At 46.8% G+C, this 17583-nt stretch overlaps 1 protein-coding gene across 1 annotated transcript in view; it reads right to left on the minus strand.

Moving 5' to 3' along the window:
* Positions 1-15881, minus strand: part of SOCS7 (suppressor of cytokine signaling 7) — a 48827-nt gene extending 32946 nt beyond the window's left edge. Inside the window, exons 1-5 of the mRNA XM_012451907.3 lie at positions 14695-15881; positions 5420-5484; positions 2069-2173; positions 1519-1620; positions 515-645 (exon numbers count right to left, since the gene is read on the minus strand). Coding sequence (XP_012307330.3) covers positions 515-645; positions 1519-1620; positions 2069-2173; positions 5420-5484; positions 14695-15674 — 1383 coding nt within the window. The 5' untranslated portion in view covers positions 15675-15881. The remainder of the gene's footprint in view (positions 1-514; positions 646-1518; positions 1621-2068; positions 2174-5419; positions 5485-14694) is intronic.
* Between the last annotated feature and the right edge of the window lie 1702 nt (positions 15882-17583).

Below are 17583 nucleotides of genomic sequence, written 5' to 3' on the forward strand. Positions count from 1 at the left end.
GCCTTTATCATGTCAAAATTTTTTCCCCAAATTCAATTTTATTACATTTCATGGAATTAATAGCAGTAATACACTGTTTTTGTCACTGTAAATATGGAAGCAAGTAAACTACTCTTCGTCTAAAAACAATAAATAGGGGCTGGGCGTGGTGGCTCATGCCTATAATCCTAGAGCTTTGGGAGGCAGAGGCAGGAGGATCACGTTGAGCCCAGGAGTTCAAGATCAGCCTGGGAAATAGCAAGACCAGTCTCTACAAAAAAATATAAATAAATTTTAGCTGGGTATAGTCATGCGTGCCTGTAGCCCTAGCTATTCAGGAGGCTGAGATAGAAGGATCCTTTGAGCCCAGGAGTTTGAGGCTGCAGTGAGTTATGATTATGCCACTACACCCTACCCTGGGCAACAAACCAAGACCCTGTCTCTAAAAATAAATAAACGAATAAATTAAGGAGTACCCGGGTACAGAATTTAGCTAATGGGAGAAGTAAGCTGCCAATCCTTAGGCACCACCTACCTTCTCCAACTCTCGAAGGCTGGCTGCAAAGCTGCTTGAGTCAGGTCGGTAGAGGGGACACTGGAGGTGCTGCGGGGGTTGGCTGTGCAGGGATTCAGCTGCTCGGATGGGAGCAATCCGGGGAAATGCATCTGCAGGGCAAGAGAGTGGTGGTCACTTGTTTACCCTCATTGCTCTCAACCACAAATAAACCCTCCCCAAAAAACAGAGATGCTAACTGAAGAGGGCAAGGCATTAGAAGCTAAGCTGGAAAGGGTAGAAGCCAAAGCAGTGGGAAAGAGCTGGATGGGCTAGAACAAAAAGCTGTGTGGGCTCGTGTAAGCTGTGAAGGATGGGTGGGGGCACTGAACCCCAGGAAAGGGGGAGGGGAGCTGCTCACTAACCTGACTAAGGTGACTACTTCAGGGGCTTCACCAGCCTAGAGCGATTCCAACTTCTCCCACCTCGAAGTGAAGTGCCAATAAGGCAGCCTTGGAAATAGTGACTCGCTTACTTGCCCAGGAAGACTAATGATTTTGCCAGGCAAGTAGAAAAGAATGCTGATTTCATTCATTTTATTCCTTGGGTACTAGAAGCTGGCAAAGTAGGTATGGGCTACTAAATGCTTGGTACTTATTTACAAGGCTGCAGTAAATACCAAAAGCTTAGAAAAACCACAGAACCTTGAAAACCAGCAACTTATTAAACCTCACTATCCTGAAATTAAGGCAGTTTCTTAAGTGACATCTACTCAAGGATTGCAAAACAGTCTCAGCAGTGAAGAGATGAAAAACTCAGTAGTCTTTTATCCCTAACAAAAATCAGATTGACCTCCATAAAGAAAACGGGTTAGGAAAACCAGTTCTTGGCCTCATTTCCAAGGAGTCTGGTCCAGCCAAGGTGAAGAGATTTAAACTTTCTACTAAGCTATTATTTCGATAAATAGATTTCTCCCATCCTTCTATGGTACAAAGTATACTTTGTACTCCCAACTCTTACAAGTCTTGCCTCTAAACTAAGCTAACCTGGGGCATGGGGTGGAGGAGGCGGAGGTAGGGGGAAAGACTGCAAGGAAGACCCCATCGGAGCCACAAGGACAGATGTAGGCAGCGTCCCACTGATATCATCTAGAAAAGAGAACAAAAGCAAGAGGTTCAGAAATGTGAGCACAGAATGAGCACGGTGAAGGCAGAGAGGGAGAAGGACTATCAGGCTGCCCTCTGGGGCAAGATGGCCCAACCTTCACCCAGTCTTTTTGCACAGACGGCAACAACCATCTTACTCTGGTTTGCTTGTGGAAAGCAGGGTAGTAGGGATATTTCTAATGCAGCCCAATAGCAGCGGGTTCAAGGCAAGATAAATGTAAATCTAATTAATATATGCACAGTAAATATTATAGCATGCAGGTGAGACCCATTTAATTCCTTAGGGAGATGACAGGGTGCTGAGAAAGAGCTAGGAAATAATTGAGTCATCATCAGATACCCAGAAGAGTGGTTGGCTCCCAGCAAAGAACAAGTCCCTGGAGCTCACCCTCCCACTAGGCAAGAAGGTGAAGAGGGGAAGAAACTATACCTAGGAGGCTGAGGCTTCTTCTCGGAGGAGGAGGGGGAGTTGGAGGGTGTGGAGAGGTCAGGCCCCGCTGAGAAATGTCCACATCCACAAGCGACACAGTTTCACCTGAGGGATTCATGGAGCAAGCAAGTTACAGAAGCACCTTGCCCAAAGCTGACGCAGAAAGCAAAGGGAAGCAAAGGGCAAGCAGGCGAGGCTAGGGGTCTTCTGCTCACAAAAAGCTCAAAACCTAATGCCCCCAGAGCCAAAATAATCCTGAACACCAGGAAGTCGATTTTTAAATTCTATCATTCCTTTGCCCTGTTAAGGGTCAAGGATTCTTTAGGACAAAACCAAGGGACAGTAGAAAGCCCATTTAATTCTAGTTCTGCCACTGACTTACAATCTAACCTTGAACAAGGGGTCTTCCTTATCCCATGGAACCCACATCATTTATTTTTTGAGAATTATGTAACAATTCCTGCCTTAGGAAACAAGGCAAGTGGCTTGTTATTTGCCCAAACAGATATGGAAAGCAAGGCTCAGAAAACCTAAGAACTGCACGGTAAGCTGAATGCAGATAAAGTTCCCAGTGTTAGTCCTAATGTCTTCCTAGAGGGCAGTCCATATTTTGATTTTTCCAGAATATTCACGCATAAGAGAATCTACCTGAATAAGATATCTGTTCTTAATAGCTGAGGCTACAAAGGCTGAAAGTACAATTTACAGTCCTAAAAATTAAGTACTTTCACAGTCAGACAAAAGCCAGGAAATCTAAGAGGCAGCTTCTCCATAGGAACTTGGCGGGAGGAGGCACATGGCTTCTCTTCCCAGCATGTCATGCAGTTCTGATCCCTGCCATATACAATACTCCTTGCCACCCAACTCCCTCTATTTCTTTTTCACTTGAGTTACGAGAGGATGAAGCGTATTTTATTAATATTAACACAAACTGATAGCCAGGATTTGGCAGGCCTGATCCACAGATCAGAACTCAGGATTTCTCTAATTTAGCCCTTAGGGTGTTGCTTCCAACACCTTTTTCTTATTCAGGGCTGAATGAGCCCCTCAGCTAGTATTTTAACGTTTCCCCGTTAAGAAAATTAGGTGACCAATATCTACCAAAAGAACAGAAACTGGATTTTCAGAACCTAAATACACAGTGGGTTTTTTTTTTTTTTTTGAGACTGAGTTTTGCTCTTGTTGCCCAGGCTGTAGTGCAATGGCTCACCGCAACCTCCACATCCAGGGCTCAAGCGATTCTCCTACCTCAGCCTCCTGAGTAGCTGGGATTACAGGCATGTGCCACCACACCCAGCTAATTTTTTATATTTTTAGTAGAGATGGGGTTTCTCCATGTTGCTCAGGCTGCTCTTGAACTCCCAACCTCAGGTGATCTACCCACCTCAGCTTCCTAAAGTGCTGGGATTACAGGCGTGAGCCATTGCATAGGCCAATACACAGTTTTTTTTTACAAAGGTCTTGAATGCTAATTAAGATAAACAGAAAAGCTCTTCTAAAAGTCATCAGTGAGAACAGGTACAGTGGCTCACGCCTGTAATTCCAACACTTTGGGAGACCAAGGTAGGCGAATCACTTGTGCTCAGGAGTTCTAAGACCAGCCTGGGCAACACAGTGAGACCCCGTCTCTACAAAAATAAAAAAAATTAGTTGGGTGTGGTGGTGCATGCCTGTAGTCCCAGCTATTCTAGAGACTGAGGTAGGAGGATCATTTGGTCCCAGGAAGTTGAGGATCCAGTAAGCTGAGACTACACCATTGCACTTCAGCCTGAGAGACAAAGTGAGACCCTGTGTCAAAAATAAATAAACAAAAGTCATCAGTGGAAGTTCCAGAAAGCTGGAACCAGACTTACCACACAGCTTGGTAACCGAGAGCCTGGCTGCCCAGAGCAATGCAATGGGGCCAGACAAGCATGTTTCCTGATAGACCAGAGCAGTCTAGACTGTTGGTAGAGCACTTAACATAAAGAATGTCATTCAAGAGGGCTGAGGCTGACCTGAACCTCAAACTACAAATGTCCGTGGTGTTCCTTTTTTTTTTTTTTTTTTTTTTTGAGACAGAGTCTCACTCTGTCTCCCAGGCTAGAGTGCAGTGGCAAAATCTCTGCTCACTGCAACCTCAGCCTCTCAGGTTCAAGTGATTCTCCTGCCTCAGCCTCCGAGTAGCTGGGACTATAGGTGTGTGCCCCCATACCCAGCTATTTTTCTGTATTTTTTGTAGAGACAGAGTTTCCACATTGGCCAGGCTGGTCTGAAACTCCTGACCTCAGATGATCCACTCACTTCAACCTCCTAAAGTGCTGGGATTACAGGCATGAGCCACTGTGCCCAGCCATGCTCCTTACTTTAAGGAGGAAACAACTATTAACTAGAATGACATGCTATCACAAGATAAGATTTTTTAATTCTGGGCTTGGGTAAGAACAGAGATATCCTTCTTCACTACAGTAGATGTCTATACAGGTACCGATTCACTTGTTTTGACAGTTCAGAGCAGTCTATCCAGTTGCAGGTCTCATTGGCCTGCTTAACATCTTCCTGGAAGCATTCATTCCCAAATCCTAAGTCTTCCAATCACCTTTTTGAGGGACATGATATCCAAAGGAGTTTGAGATTGGAATTTTTTTAAAGGCCTCTCAGTCACAACCAATGAGAAGTACTCAGTTTCTGAGACTTTTCTACAGCTTATTCATGCAGGAGCTTTACATGTGACTGACATAACAGAAGATCTCCCTCTCTGAAAAAGTTCCCTACAAAACGAGAAGGCAGTTACCTATCATCCAAAGGATATTCTACAGACTTCCTACTTTAGCAACTGTGTTCCCTGTTGCAAGAGGGCAGACTTAAATTAGATACAATAAAGAACTCTAACAGCTGCAAGAACTGCAAGCCCCTAAAAAGACAAGAGCTCATGTATCCCTTTTGCCCAAAGTCTTTAAAAATAGACCAGATAATCATGGATCATTTTTATGAGATAACCCATGAACTCCCTTGGAAGCAGGGACAGAAATTGTATGACTTCTAGGCAGTCTTTTATGTGCTGTGAGCCCATAAATTTGTAATTCCTAGTTTTAATTTATATTTGATGACCCTGAACTAAGCACTGTATAACTGCTAGAGCCACCCAATTACCAACAAGCAACCTTTACATCCAACTATAAAGCATCCAAAGTCAAGAACACATTCCATACTATAAAAATAGCCTCACTCCAAACCCACTGGGAAAGGAATGAAGGAAATAACTCCAGACACGCCTACAGCTTCCTGTGATGCATCTGCAAGTGTTTCCCAACAGGTCTCAGAACACTCCTGTTTTCAGATGTCAGAAGAGAGAAAGTTTATTACCCTTACCTGTGAACAGGGGGCTGAAGGAGACCGGAGAAAAGGCACTTTGAGTTCTTGTCAACCTGGGTTTCCTAGGGAGTGAGAAAGCACAGAGAGAGAATAAAGGAGAGAAATGAACACATATGCATTTAAGTCACCACAACACAGTTCCAGATGCACTGAAAAATAAAGCAAATCCTAGTCGCTGTCAGCAACACTCCCGTAATAAAGAATAAAATAAAAGGGGAGAATGAAATAATTAAGGCAATTCCTTAAATAGATTTGGCTACAGAATTCAGCAGCCTACAAAGCAATGAGAAATCCCTTTGGACCTCACCATACCCAGTACATTAAAGAGTAAAACACCTTGAGTAGTAATTAGCAAGTCCATTTCAAGAGGAAGGAAGTGGGATACAGAGCTAATTTTCATCTGGGAGCCAAGAAAAAGGCTCTTGACCTGAACAGGCACCAGCTTAGAGCAAATTTTCCCTCTGGGCTTGGTTGTAGGATAGGTTGTCCCAAAGTGAACCAGGAAACATATTCTGACCTGAGAATAGCACTGCAGTATGCACATGCAATCTTCAACCTTGAAGACCTTTGATTTCTGCACAATTGCCCCAAGGCATGGGTCAAAGCCATCAGCTACTAAGTGGGACTCCTCAGATTGGGGACTCTGCCTAGCACCCAAGAAGAGGGCCCATTCCTCTCTCTGAGCTGCCAGTCACACAGCTCTCCCCATGACTTCTTGATGCTGCCCCAGGGAACCAGTCTGAAAACCCAGATCTTTTGGTTCATACACCAAAGATCACTTCGTACCATACTTTCAAGTGGCTTTTCAGCAAGAAATGAAAGAAACTCAAAGACTCCAACGAAGATGTCCTGGCCAGAAGTGTGTTAAACTCAAAAAAACTCACCTTAGAATGACTAAACTTGTCAAGGTGACAGAAATACGCTATATGCTGGCCAGGCGTGGTGGCTCACACCTGTAATCCCAGCACTTTGGGAGGCAGAGGTGGGCAGATCAGAAGGTCAGGAGTTCAAGACCAGCCTGGCCAACATGGTGAAACCCTGACTATACTAAAAATGCAAAAATTAGCTGGGCGTGTTGGTGCATGCCTGTAATCCCAGATACTCAGGAGGCTGAGGCAGGAGATTGCTTGAGCCAGGGAGGCGGAGGCTGCAGTGAACCGAGATCATGCCACTGTACTCCAGCCTGGGTGATAGCAAGACTCCATCTCAAAAAAAAAAAAAAAAAAAAAAAGCTATATGCTGATTATGGTAGAGGCTATGATGACTATATATAAATTTGTCAAAATTAATAGAGCTGGACACTTAAAAGGTACATTTTGTAGTATATAAATTATACCTCAGGTCTGGTGCGATGGCTCACATCTGTAATCCCAACACTTTGGGAGGTGGAGATGGGCAGACTGCTTGAGCCCAGGAGTTTGTGACCAGCCTGGGGAATATGGTAAAACCTCATCTCTACAAAAAAATACAAAAATTAGTTGGGCATGGTGGCACATGCCTATAGTCCCAGTTACTCAGGCGTGTGAGGTGGGAAGATTATCTGAGCCCAGGAAGGTCAAGGGTGCAGTGAGCCATGATTGAGCCGCTCCAGCCTGGGTGAGAGTGAGACCCTGTTTCAAAAAATATATATATATAAATAAATAAATAAAAACAATATAACAGACTTAAAGAAAATCCTCCCCCAGAACTGAGTGTCTGACTCCTAGCATTGTAGCTGGCTCACCTTCCAAAAATACTCTTACCCAAAGGCCTAAATAGAAAACTCTTTTCAACTATAAACTGTACCAATAGAGAGCGGCAAAAGCAAAGAAAATCCAAAATAAAATTCTATTTTAAATTATTTGACTTCAGAAGATGTTTATGCATTTATGCTTTAACACTGATGCCTGAGCTTCTCAGAATTCACTTCAAACAAAATTCTAAAACCATGCCATGAAGATCTTATTCAGAAAGAGCTGAAACCCTGGTCCTTGTTTCTCCTGACCTAGCTTTACCTTGGCAACCTCCATACTTGAGGGGTCTGATGATCATGCTCACTATGAATACTCCACCCACAGCACCCACAGGAGAGGTGGCTATATAAAAATAAGATCCGGCCACACACAGTTTCTCTGCTCATAAAAGTGGCTCATGACTGCAGCTTAGTTCCAACAATCCAGAGGACTGGAATGCAATGTGAGTTCCACTGGACATGAACTTTAACACTGCTGAAGAGCTTCCAAGCTGATTTTTGTTTGATAACTTGTGGGTACAACATTAAGCCCAGCAAGTAGAAACCTAAAGCACTGGCCTTTCAAAAGGTTCACACCTCAGCCATTTGGCCGTTTGCCTCATTTCAAAGGAAGCTGCATTACTCTGCCATCTGCCCATGCTGGGGACGAGTCTCTTCAGTGCCAAGCACTGAAGAACGGCAGGACCCAAATGCACACATCTTGCGGAGGCCTTCTCACTTCAGCTCATCTTCTCCCCCGCCCCCGGCATTTTGAAGAAGAAAAATCATAGTTTCTAGGATCTAGAAAAAGAAAAACATCTGAATCCAGGCAGAGCTGTTCGAGAGTGCCAGAATGGTTTTTCCTGGCAAATAAGGGGGCCTCATGGCTGCTTGGAAAGGTAAATGGTCTAAAGTCTAGGAGGCTAAAAGGCTACTAATAAACATGCATGCTTCTTTCTCTCTTTGGGGAGACAAGTCTAACTAAAAACCCAAAGCAGTATCTGTCTCGAGGATCCTGAGAGCATTCGAATGGCAGTCATTCATGAAAAAATCAATCTAGATAACTATAAAAAAAAAAAGTAAGGTACTGATTAACATAGAATTGAGGATGGGGTCACCTGGGGGAGGGGTAAGATGTAATTAGGAAGCAACACTCTTCAAAGGTACTGATAACATTCTATTTGTTAAGCTTAGTGATGGGTACCTATGTTTGTATTTTATTATTATTCAAAGACATACACTTTATATATCCCCTTTTGTATGCATGAACCATTTAGAATGATAAAAGGCCACTCTAAGCAGACACACTATATTTTGGAGAGCAATATGAATAATGATAACATTTTAAACTAACCCCTCTGGTCAGGCGTGGTAGCTCACGCCTGTAATCCCAGCACTTTGGGAGGGCAAGGCGGGTGGATCACGAGGTCAAGAGCATTCTGGCCAACATGGTGAAACCCCATCTCTACTAAAAAATGCAAAAATTAGCTGGGTGTGGTGGCACGCGCCTGTAGTCCCAGCTACTTGGGAGGCTGAGGCAGGAGAACTGCTTGAACACAGGAGGCGGAGGTTGCAGTGAGCCGAGATCGCACCACTGCACTCCAGCCTGGCGCCTGGCAAAACAGCAAGACTCTGTCTCAAAACAAACAAACAAACAACAACAAAAAAACTAACCCCTCTATACTACATTCCCATGTTATTTATTCCTCCCCAGATCACCTCAACAAGCACTAGGGTGCAAAGTTATACCCTTGTAACTTTGCCAGCAGGCCACTTGCATCTTAGCAGCAACAAAGACTTGAGGAGTAGGGCAGGATGGAAAAGCATTCGGTGGACTGTGCTTCAGGTGACAGAAAGGGACAGGGCAGAAGGCCTAAGGCAAAGGTCTTTGAGGCTGGCAGTCCTTTGTGTCAGCTAAGTTCCTGCCTATACTGTAGGTAACAAAGAGACAGAATGCCTCTGCCCATTTCTACCTTGCAAATTATTAACTGTACTGCAACAGATTTATGGGATAAAAGGATTAAAAGCATTAGACTAGACAGAACGACAACACATAGATGTAACCACTGGCCATTTTTCAAGTTCCTTGAAACCTAAAATATAAACAATGAAATAATAATAACCTCTGTATCTTGCCCAAAAATCCCCTCTACTGATGCCCTAAGACTTACACATGTCCTTTTCTAAAGTAACTTCCAAACTGGGATGTCCAAATACCAGGTTTTACAGCTCCAATGTACCTCTGCCCCTGCTAAAGCACACAGTGCCAAGTCAGCCAGCCTGTGCCATTTCCAACACGTCATAAGCCAGTGTCTGTTCATGTGCTACAGGCACAAAAACCATGTGTTCATTTTTAGTTCCAATACACAGACATCTGTGCAGCAAGGTCAGATCCAAAACTCCATCATAAACCAACTAAAGAACCTATAGAGGGAACTTCCAGGGAAAAGCCAAGAGGCATGGTCCAAGGTCTAAACCTTAGATGATGTCGGCAGAGAGAATGTTAAGGAGTGGGAAACACGGCACAGGACTCAAACAGACAGAGATTTTCCAAAGCCCAGGAGCTCATTCTAAAAGAGAGCTGCCAACTACAACCACTTCATGGAAAAAATAGTTAAAAAGATCAATAGTGTGTGAACCCAAAACCCGAACATAAAATCAGAGCTTCCTCATCCCACCACAAAATCATTTTGCTCTCAGCATGTCATGCTATTACTTAAAAAGACCCCTTTAGGCCTGAAGACCCAAGGAAACAGTGAAAAAGGTTTCTCATGTCTGCCAGGTCTGTCCACGACAGCAGGGCTCCAAATGGATGCCAAGGCAGCCTGCCTCTCTTTCCAGAATTCCATCTTTTTTTTCCCCCCAAATAAACACATAGGAAACCACTACAGAACTATCCTCCATTTCTCTACCTCACTACCACGAAGACGGTCAATAACAGCCTCATCTGTTAACTTAAAAAAAAGCAAATCTTGAAAAGTGAACAAGGTACCTATTTCCAACCAAGTGTGTATTATGTGTTGATTCAAAATGGTCAGATCAAATTAGATCTCTCACCAAATCCAAAGGAAGACAATCAGCTCAACATATGAGAAACAGACATGGGAACTCCACTGGTTTTCCTGAAATAGCAATGCTAGATTACACTGAGGACCACAGGCATCAAGCCCAGCTCTTTGAATTCCAACATATGTGTGTTATAAGCCCTAGCCCAGTTCCCAAGAACAGAAACCTGATTAGTTGCTGGGCCCATTTTTCTTTCTTTCTTTCTTTCTTTCTCTCTCTCTCTCTCTCTCTCTCTCTCTCTCTCTCTCTGTCTCTCTCTCTCTCTCTCTTTCTTTCTTTCTTTCAAGAGATGGAGTCGGCTGGGCGTGGTGCTCACGCCTGTAATCCCAGCACTTTGGGAGGCCGAGGCAGGTGGATTGTCTGAGCTCAGGAGTTCAAGACCAGCGTGGGAACATGGTGAAATCCTGTTTCTACTAAAATACAAAAAATTAGCCAGGCATGGCGGCGTTCGCCTGTAGTCCCAGCTACTTGGGAGGCTGAGGCAGGAGACTTGCTTGAACCCAAGAGGCGAAGGCTGCAGTGAGCCAAGATCACACCAAAGCACTCCAGCATGGGCAAGAGAGTGAGATTCTGTTCCCAAAAAAAGAGAGAGAGAGAGAGAGAGATGGAGTCTCATTCTGTCACCCAGGCTGGAGTACAGTGGCGCAATCACAGCTCACTGCGTCCTTGAACTCCTGGACTCAAGTAATCCTCCCGCCTCTGCCTTCCAAGTAGTTAGGACTACAGGTGTACATTACCACACCCAACTGGTGGGCCCATTTCTTACCTCACTTATAAAAAGAGTTCTCAGCTAGACACGGTGCTCAACCTGTAACCCCAGCACTTTGGGAGGCCATGGCAGGTGGATAACGAGGTCAGGAGATCGAGACCATCCTGGCCAACATGGTGAAACCCCGTCTCTACTAAAAATACAAAAATTAGGGCCGGGTGCGGTGGCTCACGCCTGTAATCCCAGCACTTTGGGAGGCCGAGGCGGGTGGATCATGAGGTCAAGAGATCGAGACCATCCTGGTCCACATGGTGAAACCCCGTCTCTACTAAAAATACAAAAAATTAGCTGGGCATGGTGGTGCGTGCCTGTAATCCTAGCTACTCAGGAGGCTGAGGCAGGAGAATTGCCTGAACCCAGGAGGCAGAGGTTGCGGTGAACCGAGATCGTGCCATTGCACTCCAGCCTGGGTAACAAGAGCGAAACTCTGTCTCAAAAAAAAACATAAAAAAAATACAAAAATTAGCCAGGTGTGGTGGTGTGTGCCTGTAATCCCAGTTATTCCGGAGGCTGAGGCACAAGAATCGCTTGAACCCAGGAGATGGAGGTTACAGTGAGCCAAGACGTGCCACAGCACTGAAACCTGGTGACAGAGTGAAACTCTGTCTCAAAAAAAAAGAGTTCTCTAAGTTGGCCGGGAGTGGTGGCTCATGCCTGTAATCCCAGCACCTTGGGAGGCCAAGGCAGGTGGATCACCTGAGGTCAGGAGTTCAAGACCAGCCTGGCCAACATAGCAAAACCCCAGTTCTACTAAAAATAAAAAAAATTAGCCGGGCATGTTGGTGTGCCCCTGTAATCCCAGGTACCGGGGAGGCTGACGCAGGAGAATCACTTGAACCCAGGAGGTGGAGGTTGCAGTTAGCCAGGATGGCACCACTGCACTCCAGCCTGGGCAACAGAGCAAGACTCCACCTCAAAACAAAAAACAAAAACAAACCAAAAAGAGTTCTCTAAGCTAACTCATAATACATTGAAGACAATATATCCACAGGTAGATCCACTAACCAGACTCAAAAGCAAAAAGAAGTTTTGCTTACAGCTAAAATGTGAGAATTGTTAAAATGATTGTAGGAAGACAGATATAGAGAACAGCAAAGGGAATTACGCCCAGAGGTTACTGTAAAAGCCCCAAATTATACAGCAAAGAAGCCCATAATTAACTCCAATCAACAATGAGGACAAAGGCATATACCCTTTGGCAAAAGACTGAAATTTCTCACCACTTCCAGCTCCTACCAATCAAAACAAAAGAACAAGCTAAAAATCCAAACTCATCCTCCCACTATTTCGGACTTACGAGGTGCAGATCCACAGAAATCACAACTACCCTGGCCAGACTTACCAAGTTTCTCGCAGCTGCAAGGCTGCCAGCAAGACTGGCACATAGTAAGCTGCGGAAAGCTCACAAGCAGCACCAAATCCTAAGCATTAAAAAATTTACCAGCTCAGTCTTATTACTTATCTTCTAAAAAGCACAAAATATTCCATCTAGATTTCTCTTATTGACGATCTATTCTTAAAAGGACAGGATTAAGATAGTCAACACTCACCCATTTTACAGATGGGGGAAAAAGGGAAGCATGAAGATGACAAATTTGGCCTCCATCTCACAGCTGATGTTGGAGTTTACATGGAATCTAGACTTTCACATTCTCTATACAGCATGCTGCCTCCAAACAGCAGTCAACCAAACGTTTATACACAAATACCTAGCTCTTCTCCAATTCATCAAAAAAAGCCCTTGGACCAAAAAATGTAATTCTCCAGTGCCCTGAACTAAGCTTCTTTGCAAAGCTACAGCCCAATTTGCTCTGCAGCAGAAATCTGTATTGTGCTTAGTGTGAGGGTTGGTGACAGAGCAGCCAATGACCATTAAATTCTGCTTCCAAAGGCAAAAAACCGTATAATGTTATATGCCTTTTCCTCTTCCTAATCTATTAGACGTAGCCGCTAATTTCACGCCACACCTCGTATTGGTGTCTCTGGAATCACAGACGAACTCCTGGTCAATATGTAACAAAGACAAGACAAACCACAAGAAAATTAGCAATCTATCCTATGTCACCACCCATAGCTTTAATCCCGCCCTTCCCTGCATCTGATGACAATTTCATCTGTGCTGGTAAGTGGAGCATTGAATACATAGCCTACTACAAAAAAGCTGTTTCAGCAGCCACACACTTTTTAAGATCTGAACTCCCAGCATGAATTCACTGGAAGGCAAAGGCAGAAACACTGGTCTACCTAAAGGGGCAACCCACTGATTTTTTAATAAAGTTTGGATTTAGCCTGATCCCCAAGATGAGCCCATGGCACAGCTGTTCAGTAAGGGCAAGAATGCCAAATCCACCCAACGTTTTCCTCTTGGAGTACCCAAGTTCCCTTGAAAACAGAAGTACACGATGAGTGGTTCCCAATTCAGGATCACCTGGGGAGCTTTCAAAAAATTCACTCTTAGGCTTTTCAAAAAGCTCCCCAAAAAGCTCCTAGTTCACAGTAAGGTTATCAATTTATACCTGTTCTTTAGCCTTGGCTTATGGCTGCCAGTGTGTCTCAACAATCCATCATGTAAATCACAACAAAACCAATTCTTTCTGAGAACCTGCTCAGAGAAGTACAAACCACGGTGGCAGTTACCACAAGTGAAGCCTCATTTCACGGACACCAAAGTTGACAGCTTTGTAACCAATGCTACAGATCTAACACTGGATGTCAAAGATCTGTCCACCCTTCAGAAATGCAGGAAAAAACTCAATGTCTGAGTTTGGAATTTTCATCAATTGGCCCAGAGCTCATGTACCAATGTCTATACGTCACTGGTGTTTAGAATTCTCAAATGGCCATTAGAGAGCGCAAAGCTATTTTCTTGAGACAGGCTCTCACTCTGTCATGCAAGCTGGAGTGCAGCGGCATGATCATTATTCACTGCAACCTCTGCCTCCTAAGCTCAAACGATCCTTCTGCCTCAGCCTCCAGTGTAGCTGGGATCACTCCCGACTAATTCTTTGGTTTTTTTTTTTTTTTTTGTAGCTATGGAGTTTCACATGTTGCCCAGGCTGGTCTCAAACTCCTGAGCTCAGGCGATCTGCCCTCCTCAGCCTCCCAAAGTGCTGGGATTACAGGTGTGAGCCACTGTGCCCGGCCTGCTATTTTCTGTTCTCAGAGACAGTGGTCAGCACACAAGTTTGATATGTCAAGTTTATCTAAGAGAACAACCAGGAAAACATTAAAACTTTGAACAGAGATGTCCAATTGATTGACGGCCTGTCCTGCATTTGAAGAACCTCCTGTCATTTGCTTGCATGAGTGTGAAAGGGGGGTGCCGTGCTGGTACACAGAATAAACAAGGCGGTCAAGACGCAACATCAGCTTTTTGCCCCAAAGGCCAAACATTTCCAGCAATCTCCCTCCCAGGGATAATGGCAGGCGGCTGCCTCGGAAAAACTTAAAAAGCCATGCTAGGGTGGGGATGGGAGATGGTCTGAAACCATCTTCCAACAAGAGAGATGCAGACCAGCTGAGAAGTGTCATGGAGTGTGCACTCTTAAGAGTGAAAGCTGTTTCCACAATTAGCTCTGACCTAATGCAAGATGTTACCACCTTTGGTCCCAAGTGCCTCCTCCTGAAGACCCTATCTTAAGAACTGTCAGGATCGCGTCAGCATTAGATAAAAAGGGAAACCAAACAAGAAAAGGAAGTTTGTCACCAGCCCCCGGCCGTTCTCACCTCCCCGCGTCCAGCTCCCGGCCCGCAGAACCTCCCATGTCTGTCAGGCTCGCAGCTGAAGCAGCCAGCTCTCCAGAAGGCCTCTTGCCGGTCCCATCCCCACTGCCGGAGCCACCGTTGCAGCTCTTGGTGCGAAAGAGGCGGCTGAGGCGGATTTTGAAGGAGCCCTTCCGAGAAGGGCCCGCGAGAGGCCGGAGGGGGCCGGGAGGAGGCGGGGGCGGGGGAGGTTGCTGCTGATGCTGCTCCCCTCTACTCAGGCGCCCCAGGGGGCCCAAGTCCTGCAGCGGGAAGGGCACCGGAGGTAATTCAGGGCCTGGGGGCTGCAGCAGAAGCCGGCCGCCCCCTCCTCCTCCTCCGCGACCCGGGCTGCTGAGCTCCTCTTCCGAGCAGCTGTTAGTCTCCAGGCTCTCGGCCTCCGATTCCAAGCCCTCCAGGACCAGCAGCGCGTCGCTCGTTTCCGTGGGATCCTCCCCGGCCTGCGGGGCGGCAGCAGGCGGCTGGGGCTGCGCAGGGGGCGGCTGCGGGGGGCACGGGCACGGACAGCAACCCCCACCGACCGTCTTGACCCCGGGCCCTGCCGGCTGCCCGAGCCCCAGAGCCGCCAACTGCGCCTCTAGTCCAGACGCCGGGCCCCAGGTCCGCTCGAGCGCCAAGCCCGGCGGCAGGGCCTTGGGGTCCAGGGCACAGCGGTGCCGGGGACACAGTAGTTCCGAGGGTCCCGGCTCCGGGGCCGCCTCCACGTCCTCCTCCTCCGGCGGCCGACCCACGTTGCGGAACACCATCAGCTGCGGCGGCCGGGAGCCGCGCGGACCGGGCCGCGCGAGGAAGGGTGGCGGCGGGAGGCCATGGCCCGGGGGCGGCGGCGGCGGCGGCGGGCCTGGCTCGGGGGCCGCCTCTCCATAGCCGAGGAGGCGGCTCAGGACGCGGTACGAAGCGGCCGCCGCCGCCGCCTCGCCTTCCCGGAGCTCGGCCCCCTGCATCGGGGAGAGGGAGGGAGGGCGGGCAGCTGGGAGCCGAACTGGGGTGGGGACTAGGCCGGGCCCCGCCGGAGCCCCGCCCGCCGCGGCCCCCGGAGCGACAGCACTAACGGCCGCCGCGGCCTCTGCCTCATAGAGGGGGGCGGGGGGCGCGCGGAGCCCTGCGCGAGCCCAGGCCGCGCTCCGCCACCGTCGAGCACCGCCCCCAAGACACGTCACTTCCGGAAGTGCTTAGCCACGCCTCTTTCCCCAGGGCGTGCTCGCGCTGGCCTCAACAGCGAGTGACGTCGCGCGCGTCCCCAGCCGCTATTGGCGGTGAGCTGCCGGTCGGCTTGCGTTGGTCTCCTTTCCCGGCCATTTCTGTTTCACTTCCTGGGCGTCCAGGCCTAGGCTATCCCATTCTGTAGGATGGAGAGGCCTTGGAAACCGTGGTCTGGTCCTATGAGAGAGCCGCTGGCCTTGGAAGCACCTATGGTTCTCCCACCTGTGCCGCTTGCAATGTGTGACCTTGGCTGAGTCATTTCATCGTTAATCTGTATCTCCCTCCTGGTACTCAGTGAATGTGTAATCACTACATGAATCGTGTCCTAGACCAGTGCTGTACTGATAAATGTGTAACAACCAGCTCTCTGAGGGGAGAAAGGGAATTATGCACATATATAGGTACATAAATTTATGTTAAGTTTTGCTGACATAAAGGATGTGTAGCTCACGATTTACAAATAATAGTAAATTGGCAAATTCCATATAACTCTCACAGAATGCTTTCATTGATTTTTGCCAAACTCTTATATGGGTAGCCAAACTGTGGTTGCAGTTGACCAAGGAGTGTAATTGTAACGTAAATGTTGGTTGATAGAAGTGAAAAAGACAAAACTGGATTGTCAGTGATGGGAGCGACTTCTTTGCTGAGTCAGAAAACAGTTACAAATACTGAAAGAATATTTACTCGATTTTTGTATTATTCGTAATGTAACAGCTACAGACAACACATTAAGTTTTTGTTGTTGAGATGGAGTCTTGCTCTGTTCCCAAGCCTGGAGAGCAACCGCTCACTGCAACCTCTGCCTCCTGGGTTCAAGCAATTCTCCTGCCTCGCCCAGCTAATTTTTTGTAAATTTTTTTTTTTTTTTTTTTTTTTTGAGACAGAGTCTCGCTCTGTCACCCAGGCTGGAGTGCAGTGGCATGATCTTGGCTCACTGCAACTTCCGCCTCCCAGGCCCAGGTGATTCTCCTGCCTCAGCATCTCAAGTAGCTAGGACTACAGGCATGCACCACCACTCTGCTAGTTTTTGTATTTTTAGTAGCGATGGGGTTTCACCGTCTTGGCCAGGCTGGTCTCAAATTCCTGACCTCAGGTGATCCACCTGCCTCGGCCTCCCAAAGCGTTGGGATTACAGGCATGCACCACCTTGCCTGGCCTTCTTATCCGTTATATAGGGATAAAGATTGCAACTTTGCTTACTTTCAGGCATGTTGTCATGATCAAATAAGATCAAGCTTTTTGTGTGGAGGAGGTGAGACTGGAGCCAGGGAAAACAGGAGTCCACCGAAATAGTCCCCATGGGAGATATTAAGCGATGCAAGGGAAAAAGAGGAAAGATCAGCTGCAGAACTCAGTGACTTCAGTATCTGAGGATGCATTGAGGGAAAGATGGCGAAGGGTTGAGTCCTGCAACCAGAGAAACCTTTTCAGAATGGAAATGTGTTCATGACCTGTGATTATAATTGTTCATGGTTTCCCATTGTTCTAAGGCTAATGTGTGATCTGACCCCTGCGTGATCTAACCCCTACCTCTCTAGCCACATTCCTCTGCCACGCTCCACTTTGTTCTCTGTTCCCTGCATTCCCATCAGCCTTGCAGCAGGCTCCCACACATATGGGCATTGCATAATTTTCTTGCAATACTTT

The sequence above is a fragment of the Aotus nancymaae genome, unplaced genomic scaffold, assembly GCF_030222135.1.
Source record: "Aotus nancymaae isolate 86718 unplaced genomic scaffold, 86718_ANA_hifiasm-v0.15.2.pri h1tg000072l, whole genome shotgun sequence".
In the NCBI taxonomy this organism is placed as follows: Eukaryota; Metazoa; Chordata; class Mammalia; order Primates; family Aotidae; genus Aotus; species Aotus nancymaae.